At 41.3% G+C, this 25,825-nt stretch overlaps 1 protein-coding gene across 1 annotated transcript in view; it reads right to left on the bottom strand.

Moving 5' to 3' along the window:
- Window positions 1-25,825, bottom strand: part of PCLO (piccolo presynaptic cytomatrix protein) — a 1,621,199-nt gene that overhangs the window by 569,920 nt on the left and 1,025,454 nt on the right. Inside the window, exons 12-14 of the mRNA XM_078674179.1 lie at window positions 24,755-24,863; window positions 21,230-21,297; window positions 11,407-11,624 (exon numbers count right to left, since the gene is read on the bottom strand). Coding sequence (XP_078530305.1) covers window positions 11,407-11,624; window positions 21,230-21,297; window positions 24,755-24,863 — 395 coding nt within the window. The remainder of the gene's footprint in view (window positions 1-11,406; window positions 11,625-21,229; window positions 21,298-24,754; window positions 24,864-25,825) is intronic.

Here is a 25,825-nt window from a genome sequence, read left to right on the forward strand (position 1 = left end):
GAGGGTGGTGGTATATTGGCCTTGATAGTTGTGATTTTCTCAATAAGAAAGTTATTGAGCGAATCGCAAAGGGATTGGGAAGGGGAGGTTTGAGGGTAACTCCGTCAGAGCAGGCCAGCTCGTGGACCGTGGCAAAAATGGCCCTAGGCTGGTTGTCGGCTGAGAGGATTCTACTAGAGAAGTAATCAGTTTTGGCAAGGAGAATAGCTTTTTTGTATTCGTTAAGGGTGGAGGTGTACTGTAATTTGAGGGCAGGACTGTATGCATGCCTCCAGGCGCGCTCTGCCCGTCGCGCAATTTTTTCTCCTTGAGGTCTTCAGAGAACCATCTGTTTGCGTCATGGGCACGTCTAATTGTGACGCGCTTCAGGGGGGCTACTTGGTCACACGCTCTAGCGAGCCAACTACTGAGAGAGTCTGCTTGGGATGATGGGGTAAGTCCATCCAAAACAGGGCAAGAGGCTGAAAGAGACGAACAAAGAGTGGGAATATCGGCTTTATTCCAGTTCCGAGCCCAAGTATTTTTTGGAAAAGAGGTTTTTTTTGCAAGACTTAAGTCTAAAAAAATAAAATAAGGAAGTGGTCTGACCAAATGCAGGGTGTAACAATGGGGGCGGTGACCAGAATGTTGAGTGACCAAATTTGGTCCAGAGTATGACCTCGGATGTGAGTAGGTATGTGGACATGAGACACGAAATTTAAGCTGAGGAGGAGTTCGGTGAATTCTTTAGATATGGCGTCCTCCGCCGGGTCGGCGGGCCAGAAATTAAAATCCCCCAATACCAGAACAGAGGAATTATTAACTACCAGCGTAGCCAACAGCTCCTGGATATCAGAAATAAAATGTGGCCTTGGGTGGGGAGGGCGATAGATTAAGACGCAGGTAATTGGGACTTGAAAAGAAGCGTAATGTACCACAAGGCAATCGACCGCTGTAATAGAGGGGGGGTGATAATAATTGGAAATGAAGTCCTACACGGGCAATCAGAGCAACGCCGCCTCCAGCTCTCCCCTCCGGCCGGTCGGCGCGAAGGGCATAGTAGGAGGAGGGAAGCGCTGCAAGCACGTTTGGCAGTGAATCGGAACAGAACCAAGTTTCGGTTAGAAACAGAAGGTCAGGTTTGTGGGTATCTAAAAAAATCGAACAGTTCTAAATAGTGTTTATCTGCCGACCTAGTGTTAAGAAGGAAGGCAGAAATGGTGGGTACAAAATTGGGCTGAGGGGAAGGATGGAGTGTAACGGAGGATGGGCGTGGCGATGGTGGCAGGATAGCTGGAAGGGAGGGAATGGGGTCTGTACGGGCAAGGCCGAGTTTGTCAATCAGGGCCAGGGTCGCTGGACACAGAAACCCGGGGCCCTGGTATGAACATAACTGCTCGGAGGTGTAAGTCAGAAATCGGGCATAGTGAGATGCCCCTTGCCCCGGTCGGCCGCGGACGGGTGCAGAAGGGCTTGCCTTTGGCGCATCGCCGGCACGCACGCTGTGCGCGTCCGCTGCGCGTGCGCATGGGGCGTCTCTTTTGTAGGCTAGGTGCGCGATGACTGGAGCGTTATCCTGTAGGTCACCACTGCCCCTCCAAAGATAGCGCCCGCAACCCCGTCAGCCCTCCGGAACAAGCGGCACTCAGCCGTGCCGGACCGGGGCTAGGGGAGCGGGAGATGGACTGAGAGGGCAGGCAGCGGCGAAAAGTAAGAAATACAAACAAGTAAATGATTCTAAAATTTCCTGTAGTTAAAAATTCAGAGGCAAGCCCACACGCGACTACAGCAGCCGCGAACCCACTGCCACTGGGTTTTCAGCGTAGTGGCCACATATAAGTACCTGGGAGTCTGGATAGATCACAGAGAAAGATAGGCACTGCATATTGCAGCAATGCAAGGAGTGGCCCACTGCCTAGAGGGGGCTTTCTTAAGAAAGAGGAAAGGCCTGAACACTCCGGATTTATCGCCGCTAATTCATGTAATGGGTGCCAAATTTTTACCAACAGTAGCCTTAACCGTGAAAGATAAAATGTTCACATGGCTAGATGAGTGTAATCAGCCTGTTTCCGCAGTGTTCCATCTTCCAAACTCAACATCTCATGCCCAAATCCATTTGTAATTTAACCTGTCATCTCAACATTGGATTTTGAATGCAAGATTTATAACCTACTGTCTAGAAAACCAAAAATGCCCTAGACTCTACGTTAAAGAGCTACATTTGGTCCGCGATAAACAACCATAGATTCACTTGGAGTACATTTTTAACACACTTTATGGATGCACTGGAAGCCCATGAAATCTAGTAAAGCTCGTTACCCACAGGTGTGGCCGCAAAACTGTTAACCAAACAAGTTCTTGTCAGCTGAACATGATGTGCTAGCCGTGAAAAATCGTTCTCATGGCAGCTGGGCATCAAAACTTTATGATCGTGAAGCCCTACCACACTATTTCACATCCCTCCTGAAGCCGTTAGTGAAATACCATTTAATGGGATTACACTTTGGTCTAAACCCTCGGATGGCATATAAGTAGGCTTTCCTGTTTTCAGTTTCTATTTTTGGTAAATTCTGGTGGGGTTTTTTCAGTGTTTTCAATATCTTAAAAAACAGTTGTTATCAGTGGTTACACATTTTCACGCCACTAAAAACAACAGAAAAAGTGTTTTCCAGTGTTTATGGAACGTTTTGCTTTTATTATTGCTTGCTTTCTGCACTGAAAGAACATGGTATATAGACAGTGTACTTATAGTATATATGAGGTCCAAACAGATTTTTGCAAATTAATCTTATTGTAGTACACCATACAATACTTCTTCAGTGAGTCTTTGGGTCATATGCACTTGTTCTTTCCTTCCCATGTAAACGTCTGTGAAAAGGCCCTCTCAGCATTCTTAGCCCATTGGGCTGAGAACCATCTGCTAGGGGACACAGTTGGGATGACTCTTTCTTTGATGCCACATAAAGCACAAAATGATAAATATTTGCGTTTTAGTTCCTGTCCATTAGAAACCAATGTACCAGAATGGACTAAAAAGTCAATAGCATCCCTCATTAACTCTTAAGATTGTAAAGATGCTTTCAGCATACCATCTAACAAGTGGTAAGGATCTACTACAGGGAATCACTTCAGCTCGGGTATCAATTTTGACAGGTCATCCCACAACTTTTTTATATACGTAGCTGAATCACTACAAACAATATCACTCCAATCTTTGTTGAACTTGGAAATAACCTTTTTTGCAGAGCATTACAAGTGACACTGCGTTCCATGTTTTCCAAAAGTCTGGTGTCATGTTTTCACCACTATCCCAGATGCTTGGTCATATATATACTTGTCACTAAACCTTGCATTGAATGTTTAAAGCCTGAGGCGTTGGCAATTCACCTACTATCAATACTGACCCACTAGAAACTATGGTCTGATGTATTTAGGGTTTTTACCCATTCTCTGTGGGTAAGTGTGATGACACATATTAGGAAAGATTTTTATGAAACCAGCCATGTTACCTATCGCTGAAAGAATCAAATGCAGCCAATATATCAAATATTAGTTTGATATTTCCTGATTCTCTAAAGTTTATAACATAATTAAACTAGATCTAAAACATGAAACTAAACCCTGCATCTTTAGACCAAAGGCCACAAAACTGAAAAAGTAAAAGGAAGAAGAAACAATATTTTAGTGGCATCCCTAAAGAACAAAACTCAAGCAGAATATTGTTAGCCAGTCTATCTTACTGCTACTTGTAAAACAAAATTACATTGTATTGACCCCTTCAGAAAAAAAAAATTACTCTTTCATTCTCTTTTTCCTTTCTTTGAATGGCATTTAGTTTGTGGTTGTCCAGGTGTTTTTTCAGTGTTTATATGTTTTCACCGATGAGGGCTATTTTTCTTTTAGTGGGGCTATATCAGTTATTATAGGTTTAAACCTAAAACCCCACAGCCTACATATAAGTATGGCTAGAGGTACAAGGAAGACACGCCCTCCTAGTGGCGCTTTTGCAGCAAAGGGGAAGAAACTTTAATTCACGTTATTTATATTTGTAAGATACTGCGTTCCCTGCAAATGTTTTGGCTGCGTCCCATCTGGTGCATCCTTAATGTACGGACATGCCAAGAGGCACTAGAAGAGTGCATGAAGGGTGACTCTGCCCAGTTGGCCGCCCGGAAATTCATATCTGCAATAAAATCTACGCTATCTATTGAAGATCACTCCGATTTTTAGCCTTGCCAGACATTAACTCTTTTTAACAGAAAATGGAAATTGTTTTTAATATATTTTTGTAAGAATTGCAATGATTTTAAGTAATTGTGCAATAATATCTATCTATCTATCTATCATCCATCCATCCATCCATCATATCCAACTATCTATCTAGCTTGTTTTTGCCAAGAACCTTGGCCCTGAGCACATGTGTACCATTGTACTAGGGAATTACAAGAAAATGTAATATGTCAATTGGGTATAAGCCAATCTAACAGGCTTCAGGTAGAGAGCAGAAGCACTTTAGCATTGGTTAGCAGTGTTAAAGTGCCCAAAGTCCTGAGGGCAGCACAAATAGGTTCGGCAAAATATAGGAGGAGAGGCAAAACGTTTGGGGGAAGATCACCCTAAGGCTGACAAGTCCAACACCCCCCAAGTTCTCGAACCTTAGCAGGCATCAGTGAGAACTACTCCTGAAGAAAAGGTGAAGTTACAGAAGTTTTGTGCTAACTGCAAAGTGACCTCTTCATGCTCTTCCAAACTGACAGATACAGTCCACGACTGCCGGCAAGACATGACCTGCACTTCGCACTAACAGCAAACGTCTGTGACAATTAACCAATGAGAAGCTCCAGCAAAGATCAGCTCTTATCACTACAGCAACGACTGTCCTCATCGCCAAGCCTGCTCCTTGTGCCAAAGGTCTACACCTCATTGCCCCTGCTAATGCACACTACCCTTTGCACCAGATTTGAAAAGGTTAATCTTCAGCTAGACTAACTTGGTCTCTGTACCCGACCCGCACTCCATTGAGGTTGTCCTGAACTTGCGACTCCCTCCACAGGCCTAGTGTGACCAGATGTTACCATTTATTCTATTTTGCTAAAGTGGTTCAGGATTTTTCTTATGGTGTGTTTTTACTTTATTACTGTTTCGTGCTGCATAAATACTTTACACATTGCTTCTAGGTTAAGCCTCACTTCTTTTGTGCCACGCTATTAGAGGGTTAAGCACAGGTTAATTTACTGGCTTTTGTGGTTCACCCAGACAAGGATTGCGTTGAGTGGGGACTCACCTCTTTCAACTAATAACTCAATTTCTAACAGGCCTAGATGGCAGTGCTGTCTATCACTTGAGATGGCTGTGCTTGCAGGCACTAAAGAGTGTTGCATTGCAGGAGGCAAGGTCTTATATTAACGTCATGTCCCTGAACTAAATTCGAAGGATATCATACAATGATAGGCTTCTGCAAAATGATTAGGAGATGCAAATATTAGCATACAGTCAGTGGTTTAATTCAATATGAAATATGATGAGATCAGATATACTATAATTCTACCATTCAAAGTGTAACTATTTAGTTACAATTCACGCAAAATAAACTGCAGTATTAATGACAGAAAGATAGTATGCATTTCTGAATATTATTTGCTGGATGTGTAATGAAGACTTTAAGAAACGAAATCAGACTAACAAACTGAGAGCCACGCTTTCATCACTTGTAGTGCAATAAGTAAGCGTGTGCCTTAGGACTTTATATCAATGGTATAGGTTTGCCTCAGTACCAAAAGCGGACACTGTGCCCCAAATCTTAATTTATCTTCTGATGAAACTTGAGAACTCACTCCTGTAGTGCTTAACCCGGAGCTGACTTAGTATTTACTGAGATTAAATGCACCAACCTATTCTTAATAAATATTACTTGTGGTACCTCTTCAAAGTATAGTTTTGCAGGAGTGCCATCTTTGTATTCCACTATGCATTGGAGCTTCATGTGACCTATCCGTTCTCTCTTGTCACTCAGGTAAACAGGTTTCTCATGGAGATGACGATATATTTCGGTTCTTGTCATGGAAAATTGTTAATTCTATAGTTAAGTTTCTTATCTTTTTTAATGAGAAAGAATGTTTTCAATCATGCATCATCAGTTTAAAAGGAAGAAATGTATATACTTGTTTACTTCATAACACATATAGAAATAAGGCACTGTTACTGGCATCTTGACTAGTGCAAATTAATTTGAGAAAACTCCAAAAGTCACACATTTTGGAAAGATTAAGCTTTGAAGCTCCAGCATATCTGTTCTCCCCTGCAAAATAAGTCAAAGCAGGGGAAACTGAGGAAAGCCTACAGCAGGGCATAGAACATGTGTCACTTGCAGCAGGAGTGTAAGCACAGGGGCCACCTGGACATGAGCATGTCAAGTGTATTGTGTTGCAACTCTTGTTATATAAAATAATGTGTAAGTCTAAAGCACATGTCCACACCTTGGTGCTGAATCACAGATATGTATTGCTACCTAACTCAGTAGTATTCATTTCGTTGACCTCTGAAAAAGCTACGGCTGAATGGACTCACATGACCTGTGATCATGATGGATTCATGGAGTGAGTGTTCTAGTCCACTGAGCCCCCTGGCCATTTGAGGTCTCCTATTGTGAGAGCAGTTGTTCTATTCCAGCTAGTGTTACAATAGGAACAAACTAAAAAAATCCTTCCTATGCAGTTTTTTTAACAACATTGTCTTACTCCTGTGAGGTGTGTATGTCCCTATTAGAACTGTTTCTGCAACGATCAGTTCTCTGGTTGTATAATGGAACCAACTTTACAAGCACATACAACTGATTTGTTTTTTTTATTTTATATTCCAATTTATGAATCTTTGTGTCAACCTTTGGTTTTTTTTTTACCTTATCATTATTCAAATTGAAAGAAACCCCCAAGTGCAGGGTTTGATTGATTGGGCAATCTACAGCTGATAGGTATCATGTTAAGTGCACCGAAGAACCTCCAGCAACTTCCTTATGCATCTATCGTGAGAATTTGTGAAAAGTTTATTTTGCTTTAGTGAAATATTTAATCTCCAATACCTTCATATCACCTTCTAACAAACCGAGGGCCCGATGTATTGCAGAGTTTTCCCTATTCTATGTTTCTGGAGAAGCTCTTTGAAACACAAGTGCTTTAGTTACCCTCAAAGCCGTTGTTTGTATAGGCACCAAATAAAAGTTATATGAGACTTGGTATAAAAGACAACTGGTCAGAATGAAAGGATTTATTTTATTTTATTGTTTCCAAAAACACTATTATTTTTTAGTTGGAGTTTTAATAGTTAAATACTACGAGACCTCAAGGGGAAGGTCCAATCTCTAGAGCGCAAATGACATTTTTGACAAGGAGGAAGTGCTTTTCACATCTGTAGCAGGATGGACAGGTTTAGTGCAGTTGCCATTAAACAGGTGGCAAAACTGAATGCAGCGGTGTGCTGGCCTGTTTCTGTGGGAGATTTGCCCAACGACCTGGTCCTTCTTAAAGGCTGATAGGCCTGATGTGCAACTGACTTTAACTCAGCCCTCCCAGTCTTTCAAAGGCCCGAACTGGAGATATGCATCGATAGATTTCCTCAGCACCCCAACGGACTGCTCCAAAACGTAAAGGAGATATGGAAGAGGGGAGATATGGAGCATGTAGAGGTATAGGAAGAAGATAAATGAGGTGCACCTTTTATGCCCTAACGACAGCCCAAAAAGAAATAATCGCTGAGGGTGTAGACTGACTATAATAATCCAACACCCATCAGCCAGCTGGATGTATAATGGTAGTACAAAAGGGGGTGTATAATGGTGATCTAAGCATATGGTTTAAAGGGGATTAAAACAGGAGGACAAATGTGTCTGTTAGCTCTGCAAACCAATCATGTTTGCTCTTTTATCTAATGCTATAGTTTGCTTACAAATGCTTCAGAGCACCAAACACAGAGGAGAAAAGATACCCAAGGCTGCACACACCGACCTAAATTGAGCACAAAACATAAAATCCATCTCAGTTTGTAAATCTTGGGCGGCCGCCTTACCTGTGTAAACTGCAATTACTCTAATCTGCTTCAGAGTGATTGTTTAAATGGAACACAAAAGAACATTTTGTTACTTTGCACATGTCCAGAAAAGTTTTAGAAAAAACTGCTTATATGAAGCTCATTCTTCAAAATTCCCCATTTGTCATTTGGTCCTTATTTTAAATAATTTGAAAAAGAAATAAACAGAAATTGTTCAGGATGACTACAACATTGAGCAAAACAGCACAATCTTGACAGCTCTGCATCTGCCAACCTGCTGCCCATGTGGTGTCTTACCTTTTGGGGCCGATCCCAGAAAGCAGACTCTAATGCCAATTTTGATTTAATCTTGAATGTCTGTATAAACTGCATGAGATAACTCAAAGTACTAAACCAAACACAGTCTTACCACAGGTCTGATTAATGTCTTGAAAGACCACTCAAAGATTAGGGGAAGCAGAGTCAAGAATCAGTAGATTTATACAAAGAAAAATGATGGCAGTGGTTTTGAGCAGTAGCCATCACCTCTGTTGTGTTTACACATAGGTTTACTTTCACTGATTACAATATCTCATAGCGTGCTCAATGTCTTTGCACTGTGCCATCCACAGTGCTAAAATAATATATAAAGACGACCTCTATACATAGAAACAATACAATCAATGACGGAGCACAGCACAATGTAGTATGTAACTGACTAATTCCAGTCAGGTTCATAAACTGTAATGCAAAGAACATATGCAGAAATGTAATATTTCTTCAGCACATAGATCTTCACCACTGTTGCTATGTTGTTACAGCAATGGCTCAGCCGACAAGTGTTTTGTCGCTATTGCGGCTGTTTCAAGGCTTAAATATATGTAGTAGCTTGTCTTTTAAAATTAAAGACTTTGTATTTGTTCCAAAGGAGCACAGAATATGGATAAGATTGTCCAGATCCCACTTAAGAAGTCAATTTTGGACCGACATACAATAATAGCGTATGTTTGGTTTTACATAAGTCTTCCCTTAAAGATCACGGGTACTGCATGAGAAGCACCATTGTGATGAATCATAAGGAAGACACTGTCCCACTGGAAACCAAAAACTAGAGGCCAATAGCATACTGAATGCAGACTGTAAAATGTATTCAAACATACTCGCTTTGAGATTTTGACCTCCATATTTGCTACTTTCAGTCTATCTTTCTACACATTTGTTTATTTTACTGCTTCCCAACCAAATATGAGCAATACATGTACTTAAACAATCAATAATATTGGCTCCTGAATTCATCAAGCCACGATGCGAAAAATGCATGTAATATTTATGTACAATCTCACCTATATCCGTATCTCTATTATCCTCCATACAACACTGTATTTTCGATATACCTAAAAATCCCAATTAAAACATTTGAAAACAAAAACCTATAGAGCTAGAACTAACACACTCACTTAAAATGACTGCATGTCTGCCATGAGTAGCTCTCTCTTCATTCAACAAGCAAACTAAGTTATATTTCTCAAAGAAAAAGTCCACCTTGTGTACTGTTGTGCATGTAGCCTCTGTGCTGCATTCAGCGACGACTGAAATGCAGCTTGTTATCTGCAAATAAACAACAGTGTGGTCCACAGACACTTGGGCAGTGTGATGCTTCTGGACCTAATGGCGGTAGCGCTCTGAGTTTGAACATCATGCCTTTGAAGGAATGGGAACAATTCATCCCTGTAGCTTAAATTTACTCAGCAGCTCACATCATTTCGCAGTGTAGACTAGACACATAAGAACAGTGCTGGTCTTAGGGCCGGGAAGGAAGAATATCTAATAAAGGCCAGCCTTCAAACTCACAGCATTCTCCGTTGAAAAGGTTAACATTGATGCGCCCTATGGCAGTGATCCAGGCTGGAGTTAGTAAAGGTAATTATGCCGCGTTTTGTAAATGTCAAAAACCTGTGGTACAGACACCCAAACAATGTTATGACCTTGCCATCCGTTTCTGTTTTTTGGGAGGGGCGGGAGGGGGGTTCTACTGGCCTGCTGACAGGTCATGAGTATGAAGCTGCAGAAAATGCCTCTGATTTCACTTGCATTGCGAGTGAAAACAGAAGGGGGCAGGGCAATGCCAATAAGACTAAGGCAATGAGCAAAGGCGATAGAGAAATGCTGATAGTGGTCTAGGATGTTCAAATAGCCCTTCATGCATTACAGTGAAAGTACACCATACCAAGTGATCCGATACACCCGACAGCCAGATAACTGTAGCTGAAAGACCAATACTCCTTTCTGCTGATCAACTAAGTGACTGGCAATGCCTCAAGCCAATGACCAAAATGGGCACGTGGCTCAAGAGGACTGACCTAAAGCCCACTCTATGAACATTGAAAGCAGGAGGTCTGGAAGACAGCTGTGCTGCAACCGAGACCTATAAAGGGTGCATTTACTGGCAACAATTTACATGTCCCGCTGGTATTTAGTCTGCAAGTATGGAGAGGTTGACAATCTGCTGATTTAACTGCCTCAAGATGTACTTTTATGCAAATAACCATGACTTGGTTGCCAAGGAACCAAAGATGAAAAGGGTAGAGAATCCTCACTGTGCCTGTCTTCCAGTCACTTTGCTTATTTGAGCAGTTTTGTTCATGTCGTTAATTGGTCTACGTATTTGATTATGTTTTGGAGATTACCTCTGAAACACAATGCTGCTTCAGTTATGTTATAACACAACTCCCAATGCTTACTACCCCAAGAAAATCTTGAGGGCTTTCCCTCTTTCCTTTTAGAAATCCACTACAGTATAAGCAGGAAGAAGATGGTACCTACATTGGTCAAGCTTTTAATATTTTCTTTGCCTATCTGGACAACCTTCCAATAAAGGAGGAGTAACCTGAACGCCTGTTCGATCGTCCCAGTGCCTGCCCTGAATCCGGCCTGGTAATCGGAGAGGATCTTGTGCTCATCAGCCCACGTCAGAATCCTCTCAGCACCACCAGGCCAACAACCTTTTGAACAGAGTCTATCAAGCTTATGGGACAGTAGTTGGCTGGTTCGTCCCTGGCCCCCTTTTTGAAAATAGGTACGACCTCAGCCCCCTTCCAGGAGTCGGGAATGGGGCAGCCGTTGTTAATGGTGTTAATTAGAGATGTAATAAGTTTTGTCCATTTTGCAGGTTCGGCTCAGAGGAGGTCTCCAGGGAGACCTCCTCCGTTACTACATGTATAGGTTTTAAGAAAGTTACTGCCACAGCAGAGTCGCGAATCGCGATCATTTACGGGGTAAATGATAAGCTTTCTTCAGCATATGTCGATTTGTACAATGCAAGATGCTTTCAATAAGAACCACTGTTAGCACTTTTGCCAACACAACATCACTCAATAGCAAGAAAGTACAACATGGTAGTGTTACCTTGCCGCTATGTCGCTTCTTGCTCACTGATGGCGAACCCGGCTGCCCCGGGCTGGGGACTGCACTGGAGGCCGCTGATGTGGCCCCAGACTGGCCATGGGATGACCCTTTGTCAGCTGCGGAGGAGACCGCTGAAGGGGCCTGCTGCAGAGACACTTTGTGAAGCTCCGCTGCCAACTGCTTAGGGTCCACCCCTGGAGACTTTGTTTTTTTCTCCACTGCAATAATGAAAGTGACATTTGCATTTGTAAATCCAAGGTACATCAACGGAGGGAAAGGTATTTATTCATTAAACAGATATCCACAACATCACATAGAAGGAGTAAAATGACATATTTCTATTGGCGTTTTCTATTTGGAGACGACTACTACTGAGGATGAACTTGTCTGGAATTGTTACTCTGCAAAAACGGAGGCCTATACTTCACATTCAGAGAAAATACACCGCCCTCTTATTGATTTTAAGGGATGTAGATCGGTGTGATGTCAACTGACTCTACATGTACAACGATTTTGAAATCCAGACACGCAGTTTAATATGTTTACTACTACGTGTTTCCTATATTCAGCACATACACAACCCTCCTTCTACACACCATGAATGGTCAAAAGAAGAAAGTCTAATTATACCCAAGTGATATCAGAATAATATCCCAAAAACTGAAGTAATATATCTGTTAGGTATTCATAAGACACATATATCCTTTGCTGACATTAATTAAAAAAAATAATTTCCAGTTTCTATCTAAGGATTTTATTGTAACGTTGCTGTTATGTTAACACTGCTATGCACACATATGAAGGTAATGTCTTACCTGTGTCCTTCATCAAACAACTCTCCTGAAATGTTCTCTTAATCCTACTCACTTTTGTAAATGCTTCCTCACTCATTAGATCTTGCCTTGAGTCATCAGTACAGACCTGATACTCTCACTCTTCAAGCAACCCAACGTAGAGCAGGATGACATTGCTAAACTGCTACACTTCACTGCAGAGATCATTAAAAAAAGTCTGTGGACAAATCTAAGATCAATATCCACACCGACCTTCCAACTCATGACTACCAATCAGGCTTTAGATAATGCTTTAGAACACCACTAAATTACAAATCACTAATTATTCTTTCCTGACCACAGATAAAGGGGATCACTGCCTCCTGATATGGCTGTAACACTCAGCCAACTTCAACACCATCTATCATCCTACCCTTATCACCACCCTTAATTCTTGAATGGGATTTACAGGTAACGTCCTTCACTGGTTCTCCTCCTAGCTATTTAACTGACATCAGTTCTTTCACATATGCACGTGCAGGTTCCAGAAGATTGCTATCACCAGTGAATGTCTCTCAGAGATTTAACATGTCTTCTATTATCTACGACATCTATGTGGAGCTCTTTGAAACTCTATCACAGCATCTAAATTCACCAATTTTCCAATGGCATACATCTCTACGTTTACATTTCTTCACTCTAGACATCTAAAGTCTCAAATACTGTCTCCAACTCATTCATCACAGGATGCTCTGAAATGTCCTGAAGCCGAACAACACGAATACAGAACTGTTATTTAACAAGAACAACAAGCAAGAACTAGTCCAAACCGGACTCAATTGCAAGAACCTGGATGGATGCGAACCCTAACTTCCACGCAATGTCAGTAGACTTGCATTCATTTTAGACACCAAAAGTACTTAAGGAATACAAAGTGAAAGAAAACAAGATGACCGGTTACTAGCTATCTCTAAAGATGAAAGTTAAAGGATTCTTCCCAGAAAGCAACTTTCAAACTGCCTTTCAACCACTCATGCTTCTATGTGTCAATGTCTTGCTACATGGCCTCCAAGACTCTACACTGGTTCTTCTTACAGGTATCATACAGGAACAACACATCTCATGAAGCGCCTGAAGGAATATTACCACATTACTTCAACACTGACAAAACTACATAGGTTCCTTTGCTATCCCACACCATCTTCAAAACCATCTGCATCACCTACCAAATCATAAGACAGGCACACTACTTGCCTGACTGACATGCTCACAATTTCCAGGGGCTCTATGAACACCGACAGTAAGGACACTGTTAGGCTAGAGATGAACTAGTGCAAGAAAGAACAAAGCAACAGGCCGTAACAATTTCTGTACCCATGATCTGGAACAACATCTTTTTATCGTTATATCCACAACACTGGTCCAATTTCACTAAATGAGCACTACATCCCAACAAAATATGATTGCACCTTTACTCATGGGATCCAGACTCCACTAATTACTGATTGTTTGTGTCTTTGCCTTTGACCCTATACAGTGCTCCACTGTCGCTTTGCCAAGAATGACCTACACAAAAAACGTATATATGTATATAGATAGACACATCATGAATGCTTATTACTATCAAAACTATATCAAACACTTGTTGAAATGATAACAAGAAATGGCGTCCAATGTTTTTGATCTTTTTTTATTCCAATGCGTAAGAAAGAACAGCTAGCCAAGCTATCATATCTAACCCGATACAGGCTGAAACACTATCTGAAACCCTACCTGCCACACCCTATATGGCTAATGAGGGGGCTAACGGGGAGGATTATATAGAGCCACTCCACTATGCACACATTATAACTCAGACACAAGGTGCCTTGGCTGTAGGCACTATATTGGGCAATGAATACGTTAATAGAGAGGGGGCAGTGGCGCCCACGCCCACGCCGGACCCTGCTAGTGGAGCTGGGATCATCTCTGATACAGACCTGGAACCAACAGAGTTCTATACTATCTCCGAAGGCCGAATGGACCCTGGAAGGGATCAAGAATTGGACTCTGATTTATATTCCCTATCCCTATCCGATTCACACTCAGGCTCTGGCACCAGCACGCAAGATAGCGACGCGGACGAAGATGAGCTATTGGACAGAACCTCAATGGGGAAGCATACAATGAAAAAAAAAAGAAACCATCATGGTGTACCAGGGCGTATCCGGGACTATGTTCCTGCGGCAACCTCTATCCCACAAGGGCCTTCCCCCTCGAAGGAGCAAAATGCTACTTTAACAACAGTAATGGACACTGTGTTGCAGGCGATCGCTTCCCACAGGGAACAAACCTCAAAAGATGGTCGGAAGGCCCAGCAAGCCCTACAAAAAGTGCAAGGCGTGGTACGAAAGCTTTCCAAATCTGTGGCGGCCTCCAATGCAAGAATGGCAGATATGGAAGACAGGATAGTGGTTAATGAGGCTGAGGCAACAGCGGTGAAAGAGCAGGTTGATGCCCACGAGGCAGAGCTGACCGACGTAAGGTGGAAGCTCGAGGAGATGGAAAATCGCATGCGCCGCAATAACCTCCGGATATTGGGGGTCCCGGAGAAAAGCGAAGGAGATAATATACGCGGTTTTGTTCTTCAGCTCCTCAAGGATACATTTCCCGAACTATCTGCTTGGAATTGGGACTTAGAAGTTCAACGAGTCCACAGAACCCCGTTTACACTACGGGATAATAACTCACAGAGCAGATACCCCAGAGCAATATTGGTGTACTTCGGCAACTTTCTCTTGCGCCAAACTATTGCAGAGAAGGCGAGGCCGGATGCACATCGGATACGAGGCGACATTTCGTATTTTGTTAGGCCGGACTTTTGTCACACAACTGTGGAGCGGAGATGGCGGCTCCGTCAATTAATCAAACCCTTTACGGACAAAAACGCCCAAGTCTATTTAAATAACCCTGCTACGCTTAAGATAGTATATAAGGGTCAGGTAAAAATGTTTACCTCTGAAATCAAAGCGAAAGTTTTCTTAGACAGTCTGACCTAATATGGGAAATATGATATAATGACTAAGATTAAGGATTAGTGATTAGTGATTACTATGGGCTTTTTCTATCTTTTCTTTCCCTTTTTTGTTTTTCTTTCCCCCCTTTAATTTCTCGGTTGGCGATGATCTATGGCTATGACCTATTACATAGAAAATGAAAGCATAGTTATAGAGGTTATCTGGTTCTAATATTGACGCTTATATTATTTATTTATATAAATTTTTTGGTTTTATTTTTATTTTTTTATTTTTTTTCCCTATGCTAATTGCCTAGGGCAGGAATACAATGCCTTTCTAGTAATCTATTGTTCGGCACTTATGGGTTTGTATGTTACCTCAGTGGGCATGATAAGGTCTTAGAATTGTAAACCTTTACTGTATTTAACCTCTTTTAGTATCTCTCCACTAGCCCATATAAGTGCTAACAGATAAACACAAGAGTTATAATATGGCACAGCGCGAGAGATGTCTCTCCATCACTACAGACTCTAGCTAGAGTCTATATGCCTCAAAGGGTGGTGGTTTGGGGGTGGGGGTTGGGGATGGGGGGGACGATCAGGGTGGTGATCGAGGGGGGGAAGGGGGTGCAGGGGGGGGAAAAATGCAAAAAAAAAATTTGGCAAACACGGACACAAGCCGAGATGTACACTAAATCTACTGTTCAATGTAAATGTAAATGTAAATCAGTAAAAACAACATAACCACCACAACCAGCAAAACCAAAGTAATAAGCAAAACTGTACTAAGAGGCTTGAGAATATTAGTGCTGCAAGGTTCCTATATTCTAAATCTGGGCCAGACTTTCATGCCGACAAATGGGGAGAATAAGCCTATGCACATGGAATATTGCAGGCCTTAATCATAAAAATAAAAGGATCCAACTATATCAATTGACACGTCAGAACCCAGTCGATATAATATGTTTACAAGAAACACACATATCATACGCAGACAGAGACTTACTTAAAATACCCGGTTATAACCTTATGGCTACTACATCCCAGACATCAAAAATCAGAGGGGTAGCCATCCTAGCTAAACCTATAATAGGCTCTCCAATTCGTAAACTGGCCGATAAATATGGAAGATGGGTCATAGTTCAGCTGCAGCTCGGTATTACTATCTGTGTAATCTATGGTTCCAACTTAGACGACCCAGATATTTTTCAGGAACTTGAAATCGAACTGGCTTCCTGGGTCGGTCCTTTGATTTTTTGCGGGGACTTTAATATTGATATGGGGCTGCCCGCAGAAAACGGCCCGTCTGTAAAGTATAAAGGGCGTAAACCGAAGGTATACAGAGCACTAAGGCAGACGATGAAAAGCCATAATCTAGTCGATATCTGGGGGCTGTTTCGGGGACCAAACACAGATGGCTTTACATACTTCTCCTTTCCCCATAATAAATACGTTAGAATCGATTATATCATGACATCTATAGAGAAGGCGGATATTATCGAAATAACCAAATCCCCGAAAACAATATCAGATCACAACGCGCTAACCATTACTTTCGATACTGCTAGTATGGCCAAGCCACAGAGTCAATGGACCTTTGACAGGAAATTACTGGTCAACCAGGAATATGTAACGCATATAAAATCATGGGCCCAATCTTTTTTTGACTGCAATCGGTTTAGCACGTCCCGCTTAATTGTATGGGATTGTTTTAAAGCAGCATTGAGGGGAGAAACCATTTCATTTGTGGCAAATAAACGAAAGAATGAAAAACAAATCAATATACAACGCATGAAAGAACTCTCATTTCTCGAGACTTATCACGCCTCCCAAATAAATCAGGCTCAAAGAGGCCAAGCAGACTCTACTTCAGAGCCTGGAAAAACTCTAAACAAAATAACGATACTTAAAAACGAGATCAATAGTATGCTCATTCAAAAAGCTGCCGAAACCTATCAGGCCAATAAGACTAAGCTGTATGAAGCAGGAGAAAACGTGGGAAAGCAGTTAGCATTACGTACCCGACAAAAACAATCACTGGGCAATATTAAAAAGATAGAATTTGAGGGTAACCAACATACAACCCCTAAAGATATTGTAGGAGTTTTCCAGAAATATTACCAAAAGCTTTATGATAGCGATATTTCACACTCCAACAGTGACATAACAACTTTTCTAAATAATTGGCTCCCAGATCAGGGAATATATAAAACTATTGACGATGCGACTAAGGCCAATCTTGATAGAGAAATCACGCTCACTGAAGTTGAGATCGCTTTAACTGAGCTGGCTAACGGCAAAGCGGCTGGACCAGATAAAATCCCATTGGAACTCTATAAAATTCTGGGGGATCAAATAACCCCCCTTTTGCTTGATCTCTTTCTTGGAGTGCAATATCATACAATTCCTCCAGAGTCATGGAAGCAAACAAATATAATCATTTTTCACAAAAAGGGCAAACCACCTCAATTACCGTCTTCATATAGGCCTATATCCTTGATCAACTCCGACTCAAAGCTCTATGCTAAAATACTCGCAAACCGGCTGAGTGGGGTTATCGAGCACCTTGTGTCCCCCTGGCAACACGGCTTTATCCCTGGCAAAGACACCACAGACCATACGCGGAGAGCTATAACCCTATTCGACATTATGGGTGCCACGGGGGGGCAGATGTCGATGATCCTCCTCGATGCCGAGAAGGCATTTGATCGAGTATCATGGCAGTATCTTTGGAACATTCTGAAATGTAAGAACTTTGGTAACAACTTTATTAATGCCATTAAAGCTATATACTCCAACCCCATAGCCAAAATCACCATAGGTAGCAATGAGTCGGAGTTTATTAAGGTCCAAAGAGGTACGAGGCAAGGGTGCCCATGCTCCCCGGCTCTATTTGCCCTGTATATTGATCCCCTTATTCAGAAGCTATTAATGTCACCCGCAATCCAACCAGTCATTACCGGGTCTTTTTCCACGAAAATCATGGCATATGCAGATGATGTCGCTGTTATAACTACAAATCCCTCTGAGGCAATTCCCGAAATCGAGGCAATTACTCAGGCATTTGGGCTTTATTCAGGGTACTCTTTGAACAAAGACAAAACGATGGTACTAGCGACTAATAATATACACTACGAAAGTGTACTCAGGGTAAAACAAGCTGCATACCTAGGAGTATGCCTCTCTACGGAAGTAAGCAAGATTAGCGATTTAAATTACTCCCCTCTTATTGATAGAATTAAAGTAGATCTTAGAAGGATAGATAACCTACATCTGTCAATAATTGGCAGGACCAACTATGTTAAAATGAACTTATTTCCACGGGTGTTATATTTTTTTAGAGCAATCCCTGTACTACCTGGAGAACACTTTATCAAGAGTATTAATTCCCTTATATCGAAGTTTATTTGGAGCTATGGGAAAATAAGGCGGGCTCTCCCTCTGCTGGCGCTACCTAAAGACAGGGGCGGTCTTGCTATACCAAATTTAAGATTATATTTTTGGGCAACACTAGTGCAATATATGGACCCACTTTTGACCGCGAAATCCGGGCCGGTAACCACTCTAGCCCCATATATTCCATCGATATATGAGCTTAGTTTGGGGGAGAAATATAAAGGGCTGTTTTTAAGACAGGTGGAACCATCATATTACAAAAAAATTAAACTAAAGACAGTATTAGATGCGCGAGCAGTATGGAAAGCTATTTGTAAACATATGGAAATTCCTACATTTACGAAGTATACACCACTATGGCACTGCAAGATTATTCCCCCCATCTTTAATGACACTAGATCCAAGAGGTGGGAACGTCTTGGAATTAATACAATAGGTGACTTTTTTGGTCATAGCATTCCATCATCTTTTGACTCCTTTCAAGAAAGATACAATATTCCAGTCTGCGATTTTTTGAAATTTTATCAAATATCGTCCACCATCTGCAATACTACCCCAAAAATTTTACTAGATAATATACCTTTATTGGATAATATAGGGAAACATTCTACAAGAATTGGGGTCTTATATCAGATGTTTTTGACCAATACTCCAGACGACCTCGAACGTACGGAACAATCTTGGGCCTCGAAATTAGCAAACCCCAATGTAGATATTGATCTCTCATTAGCTCTTTCAGCAAAGCTTTTCATAGCCTCTAATTTAAAGGCCCAATATTATAAAACCATATACAATTTATACTATACACCAGCAAAACTATTCGCTTGGGGGCTAAGAACTAACGACAATTGTCCTAGATGTAAACAACCACTTGCAAATCTCTTGCATATGTTTTCCGAATGTCCTTCATTGGTAATAGTTAAAACTATGATATTAGAGTACTGGGCCCAAGTATTTGGGCACCAAGTAAGAGACTCTACAACGCTACATTTATTAGGCCATGATGAATCCCTGGGTCACAATAGGGAAGAACAGGCGGTACTCTTCCTGGGATATGCTGTACTTCGGATAATATTGGCAGCTAGATGGAAAGATGTAGACCCCCCTACCTTTCAAATGTGGCTTAGTCGATTTATGGCTATTTATAAACAGGAAATTGCAATTTATGCCACAAGGGGTAGGAAAATGAAGGCAATAGGTAAACAGCTGTGGGAGCCCATTAATAAATGGTATGTCGCTGAAAGTGGAAATCTCGATCTGAATGTATGATTTGATTTGTTTTATTGTGCTTCCTTTCGCTATACATTTCCCCCTTATGGACTATACGATTTTATGTTTTGCTGGTTCAAATAATGCTGCTAATTGACTCGGATGAAATGTATATATATTTTTTTTTTTTATTGTCTTTACTCTAACTCCATTATGATACCTATAATAGGTGAAAGATTATATCCTAGACACTATATATACTGTAACATATGACATGTATTTAAAGTGTATCCTGCAGTGTTTACTTTGATTTATCTATGTTATTTATCTGAATTTGCCAAATAAAAAAAAATAAAATAAAAAAAAAAGAAAGAACAGCCGACGCGTTTCGTCCCTCCCAGGACTTCTTCAGGGCCAAATGATGCGTGTCGTCCAAAATAAAACAGCAACTTGTGTAAGTGCAACGAAGTAGAACTAGATGCAAATCAGCACCCTGGGATCCGTGTGCGACAGGGATGTACATGCTAAAATCAGCGTGATCTCTCAGGAAAATAACAACTTTGAAGTCTTAGAAGATTACAGACTTGATCAGGATGTGAAGAGTTATACAGGCTGGGCACCAACTAAGCCCAGTTGGTCCTAATGTTTGTAGTTCCGTTCGATGGGGCAAAGCCGTGCCAATCCGTGGTATACCTCTAGGTCCTATGATATAAGGCGGTGCTCATAGCAGCATAAAATTTATAGTAGTATCCCTCTCCTGACAGTCACCGGCTCACCAGGTGCTATACCTACTGGAGGGAGTGGATACGTGTGTTGAAGGAGACTGATCGTGCCGTGAATCCTTGTCTTGTGAGCTGCCGTTTTATTTTGGACGACATGCATCATTTGGCCCTGAAGAAGTCCCGGGAGGGACGAAACGCGTCGGCTGTTCTTTCTTACGCATTGGAATAAAAAAAAGATCAAAAACATTGGACGCCATTCCTTGTTATCATTTCAACAAGTGTTTGATATAGTTTTGATAGTTTGTGAAGTGGTGCACCTGTGCTTCTGTTTTGTACTACGTTGAGTTCCCTTTGAACTAGCACTGTGATGGTGGGTGCTCATCGGTGTGCACACAAGTCCCCATTTTCAAACTAAAGGGACAACTACGCTTTTGGTTATTTTGGTTAGGTGCTTCACCAATGAAGGTTCCACTATCATACTTGTTTGAATTTATCATGAATGCTTATGTTGATAAGCTTCCAACTTTCAAAAGGTATTATAATACGAAATAAATATTAAATTACCAAGTGAATATTTCTTATTACATGACACAAGCAAATGAAGAATCAGTGAATTACTTAACTATGTGTATCATCCTCTAGGTACATTTAATTAGGTTCATTAAGTACAATGATAAACACTGGCATCATGATATGAGACATTTAGATTTATTTTCATTTTCGCTTACCAGGTTTTGCTGGATCTGGTAGTTCCAGATGCTGGGGATATTCTGAATCTGATAACATGTTTAGATCCCTGCAGAAAACAAAAGGAATCCTGAGATAAAATCTATTCTCTGCATTCAACACTCTAATTAAGGAATCCAGTTAATAAATGAGGATGGGTTAATGAAAGCAACCAGCCCCCAAACACACAACATGTTTTCAGTTTAAATTCCAATGTCTTCTTTATTTGATTTTTCAGTAATTGTTCTAACGTTCGTCAGTTACAAATACTGCAATACAACATTGTTTACTGGTAATACTTTGAACAGAAAATGTAATTCACAAAGAAGCGTGAAGGTAATTGTGTTGACCTCTTATACCTATATATAACTATTGCTTATTCATATGGTTTCAGAAAAAAAGTTGGCTTTTCAAAACAAATATTTCTTACTCAATATAAATGAAGCAAATGTTATTTACTACTGGCATGTTTATTGCTGATCACAAAGTTTATACCTTAAAAGAAATTAACTGAAAGAAAGACATGGCTGTTAGAAAGTCATCCCTTTGACCTGTTAACCCCCACGTGTTGCTGAATGATACTGGTGGTAACTGACTCTGACTGTACCATGGGCTCTGCAAACTAGTCCACGGGCAATTGCTATGTTTAAAAATGTCCATGTAATAGGGTACACTTACAATTGGCAATGACAGAACTTATAATTCCCTAGTAGAGAATAGGACCAGGGGTTGCAATTTACCTATAAGTCCCTAGTACATAATAGGGCATGGAGGTTTAGAGGCCCAGTAGATTTCCTGCACTTGCATGCCTGTGCTGCTGTTGGCTTGCTGTCCTTATGAAGGCTGTCCTGCCTTGCAGTCTGTCTTTAAAAGTACACTATCAGAATTGGTACTGACAGCCCCTATAAGCCCGTAGTATATAATAGGGCTAGTGGGTTCAGCCTACCTATACGTCCATAGTATATAATAGGGCATGGAAATTTAGAGAACCAGCAGATTTCCTGCACTTGCATGTGTGCACTGTGGAGGGCCTGCTGTCATTTTAAAGCAGCCTGGCTGTCCAGACGGTCTTTAAATGTAAATTTGCATGGAAACTCGACTTTGGTGTTATGGGTCCTTTAAAAGTAATAATCTACGTTATATTTACATATTAGACACCCCCAAGGTCTCCCCTGGGTGTATCTCAGGGGTGAGGACCATGTAACTATAACCAGGGACCTTATAAAATATGTTTTATATGCCCTGGTGAGAGAAAAACAGCCCATTTCATTTTTCCCCATTGAAGATGCGTAGCTCCATATGCTAGCATTGCCACATTTGTTTTAGGAATAATTATTGCTAGGAAGGGAGTAAAAATATATCATCTAAAGACTTAAAAGATTGGTATTGATAAAATCCAACACCTTACAACTGTTGAATTTATCATAACTAGTACATAAGGGAAGTTATATAACTTTCTCTTCTGTGAGCCAAAATCTAGCCTTCTGGTGGTTTCTGCTGATTGATCTGCCTTAACAGGCTTAGCCAGGCTGCTTTGATTAGGTGATTAGTGGCCTGGCCGGAGCAGAGGTTTTCTGATCGAGAGAGCTCTGAAACTGCAGAGGATGGTCATACAGAGGGGTCTGGGTAAATCAAAATGAGCTCAAAGAAAGCAAATCAGTAAGGAATGCCAGGCACACCTATCATCCCCCACATCCTGTGCCCCAGTCAGATGGTAGGCTTAGGACAGGAATTTGCAGAGGTCAGGGGTAGGAAAGCTAATGGAAATAAGCCACACTATGAATTGGTTTAGCCAGCTCTTAGTCCTCTGGAGAGAAATCATCCATGGTGGATTTTGGAAGAGAAGTGCTTGTGAGACAATAAGATGCCACACTTTGGAGGAAGTTGTCCCGCTATTAGGTGGCATCAGCATCTCATTGGACAAAGGTGCCCTCCCTGGTTGCCGCCTTACAACACTGAATAAGTATGTGAGAGATGAATAGTCTCTCAAATCTGCTGCCTGAAACTACAAGGAGAAGAAGGACTGCCCTGCTGAAATCTGGATCTGCATTCATAGGCCTGCACTCTTAAGGACTGTATCTGCTGCACAATCTGGTAATATAGCCCTGGGGACTGAATCTTGCTTCAAGAAGGATTATGGAGTGGACTCCCAGCAAGCTACAAGTTAACAGAGCCACCTGCATCATCTCCGCCAAGAGTCCCCATCCTGCAGTTCTTCCAGTGGACTTTTAAGGATTTGGCCAGGTGCATGGTGGGGATTGTAGTCCAGACATCCCAAAGACCATCCAGGAGATCCTAGACCTTTAGGTTTGTCATTTGGACACTGTGAACCAACAAGGAGAACTACAGGAAGCACCTCCTGAGGTTTGGAGAACTTTGAACAATTTTTGTGAAAAAGCTCCATGAGGTGACCAACCCGATGTTGACAGTCAAACCAACTACCTTCAACCGAGATCCGGCTAGGATTTCAGATTCATCCTGTTGAAAGCTCCGGAGATCCAGACTTACAGAAAGTCAAGCCTGTGAAACCTCTCCAAACCTGGCCTGCAGCAGTGAGTCAAGTGATGTCAGAAGAAAAAGCTCCAGAAAAGTTGCTAAGTGTGAAAGTAATATTTTGACTGGGGCCTCCTGCTTAGTATATCTGACCAGGGCACCATTGTGGTTAATCTAGAACTTTGATTTTGTCCCGGTCAAGCATGACCAGATGTCCCAGAGGAACACTATATGATTTTAAGCACTATAAAGTGGTTAATCTGCCAAAATTCATATCTTCCGTTCCCTAAATTGGATATTTGTTGTTTTGGTGTCTATTCATAAAAATATTTCTTATTTCCAATAACTCACGGTTGGGCTGTACAGGGGGGGTCTACCAACTCTAACTAGGCTCACAGACCTGGGTTTGCTGTTCGTGTTGTGAAAGACAGCCGTGGCGTGGAAGTCTGCAAACACACCCTGCTTAAAAGACTGCTAGCAGAAATGCTGAAGTGGGCTACGACAAAAGTGATTTTGTATAGTCAATGCAAAATAGGTGAAGGTAGCAGCCAGATGTACACATGGTGCATAATGTTAATGGCAGTACAGAACTAAAATGATGAGTTTCCCCATTAAACAGGACGAGATCTAAAAGAAGCTGAACCTACAGTGCACCAACTTATATCTAGTACCCATCAGTACACATTTGAATCATAGGAACATTGGTTCAGCTCGTTGAGTTTGGGCAGCCCTTGGCCTGTTTATTGATGCTGTGTTGTGCTTCTTTGAAATTTGATATGTAACAACCAAACATAAACTATAATTTGGACAAAAAGGGAAAGAGGGGGCATACATCAAAAAGGCAAATTAAAGCATTAACTGTAAATAGGCCTCTACCCAATATAAACAGCGAATACACAGATATATTGCTAAGGGTTAATGCCTATGGTTGTTATTTGTTATATAACTGAATAAAAATGTTGGCAAAATTACATTAATCAAAAAAAGTACAAGCAGCAGAAAATATGTAAACAGAGAAATGGAGAATAACTCACAGTCTTACACATATTTCAACTTCCCCACTTGGCTGACAAACAATACTCTGTACTTCTTCATAGGTCTTTGCTGTCAGGGGAATACCATTCCATTCTAGCACCTGCATTCCTATGGGAGGAACAGCAGACATGATTATTTCAAAAATGTTATCGTCATATTAACGCCATTTGTTAAACATGTTTATCTTTTGCTAGTAATCTGAACCAAAAACCTACAAAAGTTTTTAAGATAGCTGTAGTTCCTTTGAAAATCGCTGTGCCAATGTGCACATCAAAATCATGTGACGCATAGATTTGCAGAAAATTCACTAAGTACTGAAATGAAAAACCTGTGTTTTGTTTTGGTGAGTGGTGGCTGCGCAGGACATCAAATAACGCTAAGGGACGCTACACAGAACCCCTTCGGGGATATAACTTCCGTCTTCCATGGCTGCCAAAACATAAGACCGAGCCCTAGAAATGTTGTCCTTAATTTTAGCCATCACATTATGAACAAAACGGGATCTTAGGTTTATCTCTTGGGTTATTCATATTAAACGAAAGGAGAAAACACGCGGCTTGCTCTCTCTGCTAAAGTTCCAGAAAGACATTCGTTTTAGACTACAATTCATAAGAATCATTTAACGGCCTTGAAACCAAGTTGGGAATAAGAGCATATCAGTAGCCCTGGACTGGCCCAGACATTAGACACCATTGCAGCTCACATCAAGCCCTAATGCTCTCTCTAAACCTTGGACGCAGCGATCGAGGTCAAAGGATGGGTGCCAGAGTGTGGGTGAGCTAAACTATTGCACATAATTAGTGGAGGTACTCTTCTGCTAGCATCTGTTCCTGGAGAAGAATCCCACTAGGCGATTGGCTACACCAGACTGCCTCTTCCTCCTAAAATGTTCACATTAAGGAAAGACGTGCAGAAAATGTACATCCGTATAATTAGACGGGCATCATACATATTTGCAGGACAAGCACACAAACCCATGCCCTTACCTGAAATAATACATTTATCATTTAAATTACTTTGTCAAGTTTTTATTTAGCCTACAGGATTCACAGTAATACGATCTATATTTG

Source organism: Lissotriton helveticus, chromosome 1_1 (genome assembly GCF_964261635.1).
Source record: "Lissotriton helveticus chromosome 1_1, aLisHel1.1, whole genome shotgun sequence".
Classification (NCBI taxonomy): domain Eukaryota; kingdom Metazoa; phylum Chordata; class Amphibia; order Caudata; family Salamandridae; genus Lissotriton; species Lissotriton helveticus.